Source organism: Neomonachus schauinslandi, chromosome 12, assembly GCF_002201575.2.
Source record: "Neomonachus schauinslandi chromosome 12, ASM220157v2, whole genome shotgun sequence".
NCBI classification, from domain to species: domain Eukaryota; kingdom Metazoa; phylum Chordata; class Mammalia; order Carnivora; family Phocidae; genus Neomonachus; species Neomonachus schauinslandi.
In genome coordinates, this window is record NC_058414.1 from 61,369,801 (window position 1) to 61,386,050 (window position 16,250).

At 41.9% G+C, this 16,250-nt stretch overlaps 1 protein-coding gene across 1 annotated transcript in view; it reads right to left on the minus strand.

The window, feature by feature from the left end:
* Positions 1–4,510: 4,510 nt before the first annotated feature.
* The window catches only part of PDE1C (phosphodiesterase 1C), a 299,837-nt gene continuing 288,097 nt past the window's right edge, over positions 4,511–16,250 (minus strand). The window contains exon 18 of the mRNA XM_021689572.2: positions 4,511–4,680. Coding sequence (XP_021545247.1) covers positions 4,511–4,680 — 170 coding nt within the window. The remainder of the gene's footprint in view (positions 4,681–16,250) is intronic.

The window sequence follows — 16,250 nt, forward strand, 5'->3', positions numbered from 1 at the left end:
TATGCCAGGGGTCAAACGTGGAGCCAAATCATTAATCCTTCACCCACACCAAACTCCCAGTCCTAACACATCCTCACATTTTACTTGACAGACTCCCAATAAATCAAGATGTCAGCCCAATAGGTTTTTTTTTTTTAACTGGAAATGGATCAAAGAGTGTAATTGATCAAGTGAAGTTGGCAGTCAATGAGAAAATAAATTCAAACTTTGCAGGTAAGTAAATGGCTTTCCATATGTCTTAGGAACATGGATTTTTTTTTTAAGATTTTATTTATTTATTTGTCAAAGAGAGAGAGAGAGAGAGCCCAAGCAGGGGGAGCGGCAGGCAGAGGGAGAGGGGGAAGCAGGCTCCCAGCTGAGCAGGGAGGCCAATGGAGGACTCGATCCCAGGACCCTGGGATCATGACCTGAGCCGAAGGCAAATGTTTAACCAACTGAGCTACCCAGGTGTCCCAAGAACATGGATCTTTATGGAAATCCTATACTTCAAAAATAGTGGTTATCAACCATCTCCACTTTTCCCCTCTACTTCACGGGGATTAGAAATCATAACAGTGAGAGTGCTGGAGTGCCTTCCCTATTTCAAAAGCTCAGTGGATGAGCTCATGGTAAGGCTTAACTGGCTTGTGGTAGAAAGAGGTAGGAAGAGTAAGAAATTAGCATTCTCCAAGCACCTATTAGTGACAGTCACTGCCCTACCCACGTGAGGTTAGTATTACTACGAGATGGAAAAACAAAAACAAAACAAAAACAAAAACAAACAAACAAACAAACAAAAACAAAACCCCCAGAACACCTGCAGACTTATTCTGGGCAGAGGTGTGGTGGGAAGAGGAAGAGAACAATTTATACTGCTCTTTTCTTACAAGGACTGGTCCTGCCTAAGAATTGGATTCTATTATAAGGTGGCTGTGCTTGGATTATATTACAAAGAAAAAAATACCATTTTGAAGCTTCTGTCAGTTCTTTGTGCTTCTAGGAGCAGGACCCAGAGTAAATGCCCTTTCTGTGGCAGAGTGAGTTCATCAGCTTTAAAAAATGCTTTGAGCTTGTGTGGTGTAGGGAGTACGGGATAGATTGCTCTGTACATTCACAGGAATTTAAAGTTCAAGAGGGGGAAAGGTCTTGGTAGAAGGAGAGATCCAAGAAGATACAGGGAAATCTGTGTCTAAGGAAGACACTGCCATGAGAAATCCTCCACAAAGGGAGACTAGCTGATATTGTTGTTGGATTTTTAATTTATGTAGTTGTTCTGCTGTGCCATCATTCAGGCAAAGTCCATTCTAGGCCATAGGCTGGTGTTGGTGGAACTTTGGAAAAATAAAGGGATTCGGTGTGGGAAATGAGATGGGATGAATGGGAACAGATGAAGGACAGAACTGTAGATGTAAGACGCCGGGGGTGGTCAAGGGTTGAGAGACGTGGAACATGAGAGCAAGAATGAGCCATAACAGATAAAAGATGGAAGCCCATGATCTCCAAGGGTGCAGGGAAACACAGGTGAAGGGAGAGCTGAGGGCGGGGATGTCAGGTTTCCAACTGAATGCTGAAATACACATTAAAGATTGAAGTGCAGCGTGAGGCAGAAATTGGTACCTGGGAGAACAGCCAGGTAGGTAAATATTATTAATGAAATTATTAGTTAAATTATTAACTTCTCTTTACTAAAGTTAGAAAATGCGAACAACCTACCCGAGGTCATAGAACCAGTAAGGGACATTGCTCTCAAACTCAAAAGCCTAACTTCTTTTTACTACACTCTACTCTTTCTCCAAGAAATAATAGCAACTATTTATTGATACACTTACCATATTCTCAACCCTGTGCTATGCTGAGCCAGAAAGTATTATTACTCTCATTTTATGGCTAAGGAAACTAAAGTTCAGAGGGATTCCAAAACTTGCTAGAGCTCACAGAGCTAACAAAAGGGAGCCAAGATTTAATGATAGGTTTTTCTAGCCCCAAAGTGTCAGTTCTGAACCAACTATATAGCTTAGCCTGGAATGACATAAACAGAGTTGATAACATAGGTGTTTACCTACAGACTAGCTGGTATTATGGGTTACTCATACTAACAAATTAATTGATTGGGTTTGTGCTATAGGGACAAGGTGGTTTTAAAAACACCTACCACCTATACAATCAGGAAGCCAACTGAGAAGTTTGTTATGCTGTTCATCCTGATGATTCAGGACTGAATCGGGCCAAGCATAGGGAAAATCTAACTCTTTTCAAATGAATCCCAGAATTCTGGAGAAGAGAAAGGTGACTCATACAAGAAAGTCCTTTAAAAGCATCTTTTTATTTGCTATAAGAATATAATCTGGCATTTCTATACAATCCATCATGCAAAAAACATGGTAGGCATTTTACAAGCAAAGCAGAATCTCAATATCTGTACATTTGTTCAATCAACATATTAGCCAAAGCTGAAAAATAGCATCCTGGGATAAAAGAATGCAGAAAGAGCCAACTTTCTTCCCTAGAGTCATGGCTTCTAATGTCAAGAAGCACAGTGGAGAAAGCACAGCCACCTTGATGCCTCAATGCCTAAGACTGAAAGTATTGGGGGAGATTTGAGGAACATCACCGAAGATCCACTGGGCCGCCAGGAGGCCCCACTACCCATGGGCAGTGTCACTCCTAAATGGTTCTGTGAAGCAAGCATTGAGGCATCTATACAAACAGGGAGGAATTACGTGTGGAGTTAACCTACTTCAGGCGGAACAGACAATGTGAGCCCGCAGAAGGATCCTTTTGCTCCGGCACTGAGCAGGGAGTTAAGAATTACAATTGCTTTCCTAACAAAAAGTCACAGTGATTTTCCTTTTTGTATAGTAATTAAATTTCCCTGAAATACCATCGTCAAGCACGTTATAAGTAAATTGCTCAATAGCATGGTGGACTAAACTCTGGAGCTGGCTCAACTTGCATAACTGTGGTTTACTGGAAGTGAGCTGGGGCGAAAGAGGGAAGGAGAGCACACCAAACCCTTTACAATCAGACCCCAAACGCTGTGACCATCAGCCCAGGGGTTGCAGGGGTTCCTGAGAGTTCTTTCTGGATGTGGAAGGTTCCTAGTTACATCGGTCGTGCTCCCTATTACTCACCGAGTTCAGCAATAACAATCCAAACCTATGTTATCCTCAATCTTCACCACAAAAGGCTGTGGGTATTATGAATCCAACTTTCTAATTAAGCAAACTGAGGATTTTAATGGTTATGCCATTAGACTGAGAACGTGCAACTAATTATAGACGGGACAGAATTGGTGATCAGGACTGCCAGACAACAAACCTGAAGTTTTCCACTGCACCAGAGCATTTCTGAAGGGATCAAAAGCTATTTATGGCCTTGAACATTTCCTTACCATTTTGTGTGATTTTAGTCCCAAAGTAAAAAGTCCAAGAGAGATTCAGAAGAGCTAAAAATGCCGCAGTGAAGAGAGGTGAGTTATCAACTTCCATTCCAGCAAGAGCTGTGAGAGCAACTGAGATTCCAAAGGGCCTCAGCTATAGGGTCTGCTAGAAAATTGATCTGAAATTTAACTTAGAGGTATCTCCAACTTAATGGAGAAAAATCCGCAAGTAAGGGATTCAAATTAGGTTCAGGAATTTACACCCTCCCGCCCTAGGACCACAAGACCAAAGGGACATTTCCTCGGGTAGATCTCAAACCTGGAGTCTCTGAGGCATGGGCATCCCATTGATTTCTAGCATTGTCAAATGTAAGTGAAAGTAACAAATTAGAAGAAGTAGAGCCAAAATGTATCTCCTACAAACTCTCACATCTCTAAAGGTACAAAATGAGGCCACCGGGCATGAAGCATGCAATGAAAACCAAAGCAAGGGTCTTTATTTTTGACTTGTATCAGCTTTGTGAAGCCTCAGTTCAGCATTCTCCATGAACTCAACTGCTCATCAGTCTTCTTTTCCCTCTGCAATTGTTACATTCAGAAACACAACTTTTAACTTTAATGGGTTTACTTTGAAAGTTACATATTTACCTGTATTTTAAATATTATAATAATCATCGTATTTAAGAAATGCACCTCTTAAAACATCTTTTCCAATTTTAACTACAATAGGAAAAGATGTTTTTAGAAGTGCATTCCTTAAATACGGTGATTATTAAACCAATATTCTTACTAGGGCAAGTTAGCTTCTAGGGATAAAAGAAGTGTCAGTGGGAGGAATTTTCTAAAGAGGGTGCATCATTTTAATTTGGGTCTGATTTAGACTTTGAAAGATCTATACAAATAAAAGCCACATGAGACCACCCTCTTACTACCGGAGTCTGCATTGACTCCCAGATCCAGTGACGGATGGGTCCATAACAGAACAACAGAGGGGAAAATCACATACGGCCTTCACTTTGCCTCGGTGGAGTCGACCAAAAAGCACCAGCCCCCAAAGCCTCCAAAGGTCTTGGAAGCATATTCCACTGTGGCTGGTGAGTGCTGACAGGCAGAGGAGTGGGCCTCTCCTTCACTCCCTCTCTTCCCCTTGACCTATTTTCTGTTCCAGTTATGTGAGATAGTCTGAATTTTTTTCATTTTGATCCTCTGATCCAGCATCTTGTACCTCGCAGGATGCTCATCAGTTTTCTTTGGGACCGAAGGTGCGTAGGAGCTAGATGCATAAGCAGGGCGTTTAAAATGACGCAGAGGAGCCTTGATGACTGGTAGCCATGCAAAGGAAGACAGACAACCATTAGCCTCACCATTGACATGGCACAACCTAACGACTGTGGACAATTTGCTCTCCCCTAGACCTGTCTGTTTCCTTTCAAACCAGGAAACAGACAAGTTGGACCCTCACTGGGAATCTTACTGCAGATATATGAATAAACACATTCTCACCTTGGTCATTAACTTAAAATAAAGAACGACAAATTCCTAGAGATAGACAACGAGGACCCCAGAATGCAAATGTTTTTTGACAATGAGTGGATGGGGTTAAGGAAGTGAGAGGGGGCGACAGGATCACTTTTGGGAATAGCAAAGCAAATGCGGGCGAGCAGAGCCAGATGACAGATCAGCATTTAGCATTGGATGTAAGCTTTTAGGGCTGCAAAGTGGCGCACGATCCTGAAGTGATTAAAAAAAAAAAAAAAAAAGGCCATCACTGGGAAAATATTTGCCAAACACATATATAAAGGCCTTGTGTCCAAAATAGTTTTTGTAAAACTCTTAAAATTCAGTAAAGGGAAATCAACAACCCAATTTACAAAGGAGCAAAAGATCTGAACCGACTCCTCACTGAAGAAGGGATGCATATGGCAAGAAAGCCACAGTTGCAAATTAAAACACCAATGATATACACCACACACCTATCAGGGTGGATAAAATCCAAAACAGAGCAGACGACACCAGTTGCTGGTGACGATGCGGAGCAACAAGAACTCCCATTCTCACTGGTGGGAATGTAAAGTATTACAGCCACTTTGGAAGACGGTTTGACAGTCTCTTAGGAAGCTGGTCATGGTTTTACCACACGATCCAGCAGTTGTGCTACTAGGTATTTACCCAACTGATTTGAAAACTGACGTCCACATAAACACCTGTACATGAAATTTATAAAAGTTAATTCCTAATTGCCCCAAACCATAAGCCAGGAATTCCTTCAATAGTTAATTGCATGAACACGTTGTAGAACGTCTATACAATGGGATATTATTCAGTGATAAAACAAAATGAGCAGTCAAGCCACATAAAGACATAAAGTACTAACTGATTCCTCCTCTCTCTGTCCCCCGCCGCCGGCCCCACCTCTTCCCCTTCTTGGTCCCACTGGAGAGCGTTGTCAGTGAGACAGGGTAAGAGTGAGTAAAGGGAAAACCAGGTTAAATGGTCATTGCAAACCAATGAGATAGAATAATTAGGTAAGGGCGCCTGGGTGGCTCAGACGGTTAAGCGTCTGCCTTCAGCTCAGGTCATGATCCCAGGGTCCTGGGATCGAGTCCCCCATCGGCTTCCTGCTCCTTGGGAGCCTGCTTCTCCCTCTGCCTCTCTCTCTCTCTCTCTGTCTCTCATGAATAAATAAATAAAATCTTTAAAAAAAAAAAAGAAGAATTAGGTAAAAGGTATGAAGGACAGAGCTGGTGCTGAGTCCTTTCCTCAAACACTTGCTCTCAGTGAGGCGATTCTAACAGCACTTACAGGGCCGGCAAAGAAAGGTAATACACAGGTGGGTCGGCTTGAAGGGCGGAGACTGGGGGACAGATCCATGAAACAAAAGGTTACCCTTGTGAAAACCAGTTTCACAGCTCTCTTCCAGTATGATCAAGCAAAAGATCAGAAACACTTAAATATACAATCATAGGGGTTGGTTAAGTTCTGGTACATTCTTAAAATATACTACTGTGATACTATGGAAAAGCGATATAGATGTCTATTAATAAAAATAAAGGTTCCTGTAATCCTGTTAAGTAAAAAAAACCCAGTAACTGTAATCTAATCTCATTACAGTAAAAATGTATCCAAATGCGCATAGGAAAACCCAGAAGATCATACATTTAAATCATAGCAGTGATTATCTCTGAAGAGTACAAACATGGTTTTTTGGTTGGTTGTTTCCATTTTCTAATTTTTCTGTGTGGATCAGGTTTTGGTGATGTGACTTTTGAAAAAGAAACATACTGCTAAAAATTTCTTCCGTAGAATCATACATCAGAGATATTCTGCAAAATCATACGTAACAAAAAGCCAGCAAAACTGAAGTCACTTTGGGCTTTAGTACAAGACATCTCAGAGAGCTCAGAGCTCACTAGACTTTTCCCTTCTGTAGACTAATAGTCATTCATTGACTTCTTAGAGCACTTAGGTGTTGCTGATAGAACAGTGAATAAAACAGACCGAAATCCCTGCCCTCGTGGGATTTCCACTCTAGTGACCCCCACTGAAACTTGTCACTTCGCTTACAGAAGAAAAAAGTGTTCAGGTCTAATAAGGGACGCTAGAACCACCGTAACACCCACACGAACTGTGCCTTCTGAGTTGGGCTAACACGTAGTAAAGACTTGCAGCAAATGGTCCTGTAGCGACGTAATAATATACATGGGGAAAAAAAAAGGGGGTTTTTTTTTTTTTTTTTAAGACCTCAGAGCACTTAATTCTGTGTTTTATGGTAAACAGCACAAAACACTCTAGGAACAAATGTAAAAACAGCCCTGTTACCCTGGAGAATGGGGTAGAAACAAGAGAGGCTTCAGATTAAAAGCTGCTTGTTGCAAACGTCTGGGCTAGCTGATTTACTGCTCAAGTCACAATCCCTCTCCATATTCATTCTGTTTTCACTACTCAGCATGAACGCAGCCAAAGTATTATTGAATTTCCCACTTCTCAGCATGAAGACACATTTACCATTTGCCGGAATTCTGATTGTCTGAACAAAAACTCCCCTTGCCCCTGGAGTCGCTGCGAATAGAGTCGAACCTGCTGATAGAGACCGGCTCCCCACCAAGATTGTGGAAATACTTATATGCCTGCTGTCTCCCTTACTCAAAATGTTGGAAAAAAGAAAAATTCGTACAGGGCTGTTTTGTATGCATTGACTGCCTTTCCAGTCTGCAGGGGAACATGATGTGATGACAGAGCAAAACAGGAGAGCCAGGGATAAGGACACCATCTTGAATTCAGTGGAGACCTTTGTTCTGGGGCACTGGCGTGGGCTCCTGGGCCTCTTTCATTTGCCTACTGGCTATTCCAGAGATACTGGAAGAGGATCTGATCCTCCCCCTTTCAACGACTACATGCGTCCCACAGCTGAACCCAAGCAATCGTGTTAAAATCCACCTCTCCTTTTCCCGGGGTAGAGAAGAAGAACCAAACTGGGAACAGAATCCCCTCCCCTCCATATGCTTGATTATTAGCCAGTTGGACCTTTTTTCTCTTGAGGACATATTCACAAAGTCTGCTCTCATCTCTTAGAGCAATTTACTTCGTGGAAAGGGTCTAATTAGCTAATGAAGATTTGATGAAGGCACATACCGCTCGCTGCACAGAGCCTGAACTTGGGAGAGTCATTATCTATATTACTTTCAAATGTACTTAGGAAAAGAAAAGTGCAAGACTAAAATCGATACATCACCATCCTTTATTTCACAATTACACACAATATTTGTTTCTCATAAAAGCAATGCTCTCTGAGGGGTTTTAATCCCTGTTCGTTTAAATCTCATCTTTCTCGTAAACACCACAGTTCTCCCAAAAGTGTGTATGATCTTCTCCCTTTCCTCGGCCATGACCGACCTATCTGTTTTTCCCTCTCTGTTTCTGTCTGTGTCTCTGTCTTTGAGACCATTTTACTTGGTGGCTACTTTTCTTGTGGTGTGGGAGACGTGTGTATAGAATTATTCTTCAAAAATAGATTCAGACTTAGTCCTAAATCAAATCAATATAGTTGTTAGTTCAGGTATTGCAATGTAAAAGAGGGTTTTTAAAACACTTTAAAATTATATTAGTCTACTGTTTCTCAAAGTACCTTTCAATAAAGTTGTGAGTGTAATAGGTATTAATGGGAGACAGGGAGTTTCCTTAGTCAAATTTAACTGGGTTTAAACTACTATCTTCGTGGCAGGACTTCTCAGACACCTAAATAATGGGGATGTGTATTAGGAATCCCGAAGAAGAGCCAACAGCATGTGGTTTTTCTCCATTTTATTAGGCTGGGGAACTCCCTTTACAGGGGCATCTCACAGAGTGTTCAGCAGAAAATACTTTCAGAAAAGACTGGCCTAATTCCTTATTCTTATCTTATGGTGTCATATCCTATACTATCATAAATCCCTACTTCAGGACACCTTGTTGTTTTGCACTGAGAGCAATCACTGGTCCCCACCTACTGTGGGTCCTGCCTAATCTCCACGAGTTAGTAACTGTGTGAGAATCTCATGTGTGAGAATCTGTCTCTGTTCTTTTGATCCTCTCTGACTTCATGGTGATCTTCTGTAACCACTCACACAGCAGCAGCAACTCTGTGTGGAGAATGTCTGAATCTCTGTTGCAGATCACCACCTCTGAGGGCAGGAACTTGGTCCGCTCTTAACTTCTGAATAAATTCGAATATTAGCACCTTCTTAAAATAAGAAGTATTGGACATATGTTTTCTGCCCTTTCAAAGATAATGTCGTGATATGACCTTTGGGGGAAAAAAAATTTCCATTATAGACCTTTTCTATCTGCATTCACACATACACACACAGACACACACAACTAACAAAATAAAAAATAGTCATTTGTTGCCTCTGAAATGTTGTTTTACATGAAGAAGAAAATCCCATTGCCATACATTTCATCTCTAAAATCAGTGTCTACTTGTGGTGTCTGTCGGAAAGCTCTTATAAAAAATGCACAAAAATCATTCACGAGTTTTGAATTGCGAGGGATTGGAAAGCTAACATCAGCTCCATTAAGGATGGAATGATGTAAGAACCGAGCTTGTGATTTTCATGTCAGGATTCGCCATGGTAAAATAGTTATGATTTCTGACAACACATTGTGTACTAGGCACAATGCTAAGAATTTAATGTGAACTAGCCTTTCACCCTCTCTACAATCCTATGAAGCAAGCACTGTTATCACCCCCTTTTGGGGCGAGGAAAACTGGGGCTTAGAGAGCTTAAGTAACTTGCCAAAGTCTACACAGCTGGTATGCAGGAAGTCTGGATTCTGGATTCACATCCAAGCGGCTCAACTTCGGAGTCTTCACCTGATATTTAAAGCAACCTTGGACCAAAGCTCAGAATAAGTTTTAATAACTACCATAATAAATTAAAAGAGTCAAGGGCGCCTGGGTGGCTCAGTTGGTTAAGCGACTGCCTTCGGCTCAGGTCATGATCCTGGAGTCCCTGGATCGAGTCCCGCATCGGGCTCCCTGCTCGGCAGGGAGTCTGCTTCTCCCTCTGACCCTCCTCCCTCTCATGCTCTCTGTATCTCATTCTCTCTGTCTCAAATAAATAAATAAAATCTTTAAAAAAAAAAATAAAATAAATTAAAAGAGTCAAAACAGTACTTCGTATTTACTCTCAGTATTTGAGTATATAATCTGTGTAATATACAGGATTCTTGAACATGCTCGTTAGTAGCTATAGTCACACTTCCCCCAAAGCAAAAGCAAGTCATCCCCCCCAAGACACACACTTAATATAATTTGTGGTAATAGCTCAGGAAGGAATTATATAAAGGTCCTGGCTAACAGGTCTCTTAAATAACTGCTTTTATCTCTTCCTTCACTTATGCCAGGTTGGAATGTTGACAGGAATTCCAAAAGTCACAGCCACTCTTGATGAGCAATCAAGCCAGGTAGAGCACTAAGATCTTGGGTGAAATGTTTAATTCAGTGGTTCTCACCCTGGCTGCATATGAGAACCACCTGGGGAGCTTTTAAAAATCCCAATGCTCAGGGGTGCCTGGGTGGCTCAGTTGTTAAGTGTCTGCCTTCAGTTCAGGTAATGATCCCGGAGTCCTGGGATCGAGTCCCTCATTGGGCTCCCTGCTCCACAGGAAGCCTGCTTCTCCCTCTCCCACTCCCCCTGCTTGTGTTCCCTCTCTTGCTGTGTCTCTCTCTGTCAAATAAATAAATAAAATCTTTAAAAAAAAAATCCCAATGCTCAGATCGTACCCCAGATCAATTAAAGCAGAATCTATGGGGGTTAGTCTGAGACCTCAGGAGTTTCTAAAGCTCTTCAGATAATTCCACTGTGTGTGAGTTTCAGAACTACTGTTTTGGTCTCTCCAAATGTCTCCTTCCTTATTGTCACAAAGGAAACAATAGTGCTAATGTTTAGCACACACTGAACGTGTTGTGTAAACTGTAGAGAGCTAGCCAACGTTGCTGCTATAGTTTGATCACGACAAACTGCCTGGGGTGGGGAGGAGTCTTTGATGCATCTGTTAAGGTTACATGTGGTCTTCAGAATTATGCTCTTTTTTTTTTTTCCTCCTGTCCACCACATTTTGTTCTTGTTGGGTCTACCATGAACACAAAAGCTCTGAGAAATGAAAAGGCGTTCTTTTGTTGGAGAAAGCAACTTCAGTGCTATCATTTGAGGATTGTAAGAAGACCCACACCAAGAAGAACCAACCCTGAGATTAGCCATTGTTTTCTAAATAAATCTCACATGTGGAAAAGGAAAAAATAAGACCCAAGAGCACGTTCCTGATGTCTGACTGAGGGGTAAAATAAGAGTGAGAGCCTTGCAGGCAGAGATCTAGGTTTAAAGCCTGCTTCACCACTCCTGTTCTTTCTTGGGCAAGTCACTTTGCCTGTAAGCTCCATGTTTCTCCTCTGCAGCCCAAGTGTAACAGTGCTGCCCATCTCGCAGGGCTGCTGGGAGGACTCAGCCAGACTGGGCATGTCAAGGATTTCCTACAGTGTCTGGCATAAAGAATGCCTTCAGTCTGTGATGACCTCTCCGAAGATCGCCGTAGTGATAGTGATCATATCCAAGGGTAACTCCCGGTGCATAAAGTGGGACTAAAACCCTGAACAGACAGAATGCCAGAAGACTTCTAGGACAGGCGCTGACATTTCTTGCAGGACTGATTTTTGCTCTGCTAGTTAGGGTCTTGCTCAGTTTGAGATAATCTGCCCTTTTGAGACAATCTGCCTGTTCCTTTATGCCTCTGGGATTTTTCTCCCCTCTGGACTCTTTCTAGCTTCTTTCTGGGGTATCTTTTCAGATTATCCAGAATTCCAAACCAGGCTTATGTCTGATTCTGATGACCATGTCAGCTGCATTAGCTAATTTGGCATGAATCAGTGGCATTTTGAAGGTGAGCTCATGAGAAAACACAAAATCAGCCAAAAGACTCCTCTCAATTAATAAATAACAATAAATCAGCTCCACAGAGGACTGAATCAAGAAGGGTCATCCCATTCCCAAGGCAGAAGCACACCCTTTAAACCTCCAGCAGTTTGGCTGAATTGGTTTTCCAAGCTGGTTTTTTCCTTAAGGGGCAAGTGGAAGAAATTAATTTGTTTCAACAGAAAAACAGACTTCGCTCTTGTTCATTATCTAGGCTTCCCATTAGGGAAGGGAAAAATCTAGGCTTTAAAAAATGAAAGTGGAACATATCAACCTTTTAGAAACCCAAGGTTCTGCTGTTAAGGAGACAAGTAGCTTGGTCTCTGTCCTCTATACTTTTCAGTGTTTTTACATCCCTTATTGCAGCCACCCCCATCCTTGGAAGGGGCCAGATTCAGTTCTGTCTCTAGCCCCCTATGATGCGGACACACGCTTTCAGTTTCCCACTTAGAAAACAGAGCTGAGAAGTCTCAGTGCAGAGAGCTGTGCTGAGAAGGAATGGACTCATGCATCGGAGCAGTCAGCATGGTACTGACATGCAGTAGGTGCTGCCTCCTCTCCATTTCCATCCCTTCCTCAGATGAAGATCCTACAACTCATGAATTAGCAGGAAGGTTTGCAACTGCCAGGAAAATTCAGTAGCAGCATACTTTCCCAGTTAGGAATTCATCTGTCTTCTCAAGACACAAACAGCATTATACTGAGGCCACATTGCTCGGTGTCTCTACCTTTTATAGAAATACAATCTAGCAACAATGACCCAGCTAGAAAATCATTCATAAACCATGCACATTAGATGTACTGTTGTCTAAGGTAATGATCTACTCAAACTCTTCAAGGTGTATTTTATATTAAAACTACAATAATGAGGGGCACCTGGGTGGCTCAGTCGGTTGAGCATCTGCCTTCAGATCAGGTCATGATCCTGGGGTCCTGGGATCTAGCCCTGCATCGCATCAGGCTCCCTGCTCAGTGGGGAGTCTGCTTCTCCCTCTCCCCCACCCCCCAGCTAGGGTTCTCTCTCACTTGCTCTGCTCTCTCTCAAATAAATAAATAAATAACCTTAAAAAAAAAACCACAATAATGAAACCCATCATCTACATTTTAAAAGATGCTGGCTTTCCAAGGACTTTACCTCAAGAAAATGAGGCTTAATAATCTATGGGTTCCATATTTTCACCTCACAGAGCAATAAGCAGCTACCTAGAAGGAGCTGAGATGACACTGCACGAACCAAACCACTACCTGGGATAGAAAGGTGACCCCGTCAGCATTTCCAGGTCCCCAGAGGAACCTGTGTCTGTAGGGAAAAGATAAACCACATGGTTTTGTTGCCCTTCATCCAGCCCGAAGCTGTTTGCTTCCACCTGCAGTTCTCAACCCTGGCTGCACTTCAGATCACCTGGAGAGCTTTAAAGTTTACTGATGCCTGAGCCCTCCCCACAAGAGTCTCTGAAGCAATCCATTATTTTAAGGTGAAGCCCAAGTTTCAATATGTTTATCATGTCCACTGATTTTAATGTGTATTCAGGTTGAGAAACACTGGCTTAAGTGCCAAGTTTGTTTTGAGACTAAGTCAACTTATACTTCGGTATTAAGGGATGCCTGGGGCAGATGGCAAGGTCTTATCATTACATGCAGGGGCTTCCAACCCTTGGCCACGTGCTAAGATCTGTGACAAGAATTGAGCCCATGAGGGATGCCTGGGTAGCTCAGTCGGTTAAGCGTGTGCCTTCAGCTCAGGTCATGATCCCAGGGTCCTGGGATCAAGTCCTGCATTGGGCTCCTTGCTCAGCAGGGAGCCTGCTTCTCTGTCTAATTGCCACTCCCCCTGCTTGTGCTCTCTCTCTCTTTCTGACAAATAAATAAATAAAAATCTTAAAAAAAAAAGAATTGAACCCATGAAAATCTACTTTGAGAACAGGTGGTGTGGTATTATTACAAGAGAAGCATGGGTTGGGACAGCACATCACTGGGTTAAGCTATTACTAGTTGTAAGATTCTAAGGAGATAAACTATTCTGGGACTCGGGTTTTTTGTTTTTGTTTTTGTTTCTCTGTAAAATGGGAAGAATAGTAACCACCTTGCATGGTGCTGTGAGAATTTTCAAGGGGGTGTAAGTGAGATAATGTATATACAGTACCTTGTAAACTTGTGGGCTGCCAGTATGTCGTAGGTACGTGGTATGTGCCCACCATTATCACATAGCATAGGGGACGAACGGTCATCATTGAGGGCCTTTTAATGGTGTCCTCTTGATGGATTTCTTATTCTAGTGTAAAAAAGTCATATAATTCCCCACACAACTGGATATTACTGCATGAAAGTAGTTACCAAACAATGAAGAGATTAACTTAATAAATTTATTTGTGAACATGTGGCAGAGAACACATCATTCTGATTCATGAAAAACTAATTCTCCAAAATGTGCATGTATATAAAGACATATATATCAGCTACCCGAGGGAACCACTTTGCTGAAACTAAGTGCCATTTGAAGCAAAGCAAAAACATCAAGCCCACATTCTAAACTATTTATACAATGTACAAATATGGATGTTCATAGATCACTCTGGGCAAAGCCTAACCATGAATGTGAATGAGTGCTGCAAATCCTGGCTGGATGGGAAGTGTGACTTAGACAACCAACCAGGATGAAAGAAGTTTCAGTCCCTGAATTCTAATCTTGATGCAATTAGGAGAATAACAAGGGCACTTTTGATTCTTAAGACTCTTTGCATTTATTATGCTGAGACATAATAATTCTTCAAGTCACCTTCATTGGAAGTTACTCTTAAATCACTGATGCCCCAGTTTTTTCAATGCTTCTTTATGCTTTACCCAATAGATAATTAATCCTGGCTACAAACCTCACGGGGATAGGGACAGGGTGTAATGCACACTTGCATCCCCAGAACCTAATCACGGAACTGGTAACAGTTGATGCTGAGAAATATTTAATGAATGAGTAAACTACTCTGCATCACACTCAGTAACCTTCATACATCTCCCACTTACTAAAGAATAAATGAACCCCTTAGAATACACACCAGCTGGCAAAGTTGACCGGCCTCTCGAGACCCTGATGGTTCCTCTTTGCCTCCACAATGTCTTGATACCCAGATTTGCTGCCCACGGTTGCTCCAAGAAGAGAGCCAGCAAGTTCCTTCCCTTTGAGGTCTCCAGCCTGAAGCCTGAACACTCTTACTTTAGACAAATACTGTAACCTCGGCTCATTTCTACAGGTCTTCCTAGAGTATGGAGAGGCACTGAGGTATGGTGTTCGAACCCCTCTCCCTCTGACAAAGAGGTGAAAGAGGAGGAGCAATTAAGTAAGGCTGGAAAATAAGCTCTCTTTTTATGCAAAGAATGGCTGGCTATTAAATGCCCTGCAACCTGATGATTTAATGATTAATGGTTTCATTTGATAAAATTACTATTTTAATTAATTAAAAAAAAAGAACAAGAAAGTCCTCCCTCAAGGAGGGATCATCTTCAATTTAGCTCTTTCATTTTGTTTGCCCCAGCAGGCCCAATGTATGTGAGGCATGCTGTTTCAAACGAGAAAAATATTTTGGAGAAAAGCTAAGTCTTTTTCTTGAGCTTTTTCCATCCCTGTGTGCAGTTTTCCACACATGCATATGAAATGGGAAGTGTAAGGCTCAGTCAGTAACTCTGCCCTTTGTTCATACCAACAAGGACGTATCCCAGAAGAAGCCTGCAAAGCTAAATTTCACCAGGTTTCTAGAGCTCTGAAATGCTAAATCAATACATCACAAATGGGCTTTGATCCAGTCCATAGTAAGAATGACAACCGCCATCCCTCAAACTGAACTCAAGATAAAAGAATTACAAAGAGAGCACTCACTGGAAACTTCACTTAAAAGACAGTGAGGAATCCCTCCGCACCCAGAGCTGCACCTGGAATTAGTGCAGGGGAACCTGGTCTAATCCCCAGGCAGAATAAGAAAGGTGGTTACAGTCTGGACTATTTGACATCGGTCTTTACCCATGAACAATGAAACTCAAGCAAAAAGCATAGGCTTGCCTTGTCTTGCTGCCTGCTAACTTCGGGCAAGCTACTTATCTGATTATGTTTCAGTTCCCTAATTTGTGAAATGGAGATAAATACCTTCCTTAGAGAGTCGTCATGAGGATTAAATGAGGTAATACATGTTAAGAATCTAGCATTATCCCTGATAGTTAATAGATGTGCAATACATATCAAAGTATTTATTGTTAAAAACCTGTATTAGGGAGATCAGAAGTTATTTTTTGAAGTTTACCACTCAATAACTTATAATACACATAATACTTCGTCTCGGTTAAAAAAAAAAAAAAAAAAAAGCATAAGCTTCCTAAAATGTCTTCAGACCTCAGAGCTGGTCAGTTCTCTTCTGAGGAATCCTCTGGATGAACGTTTTATCCGTAGTCCCCTAGAA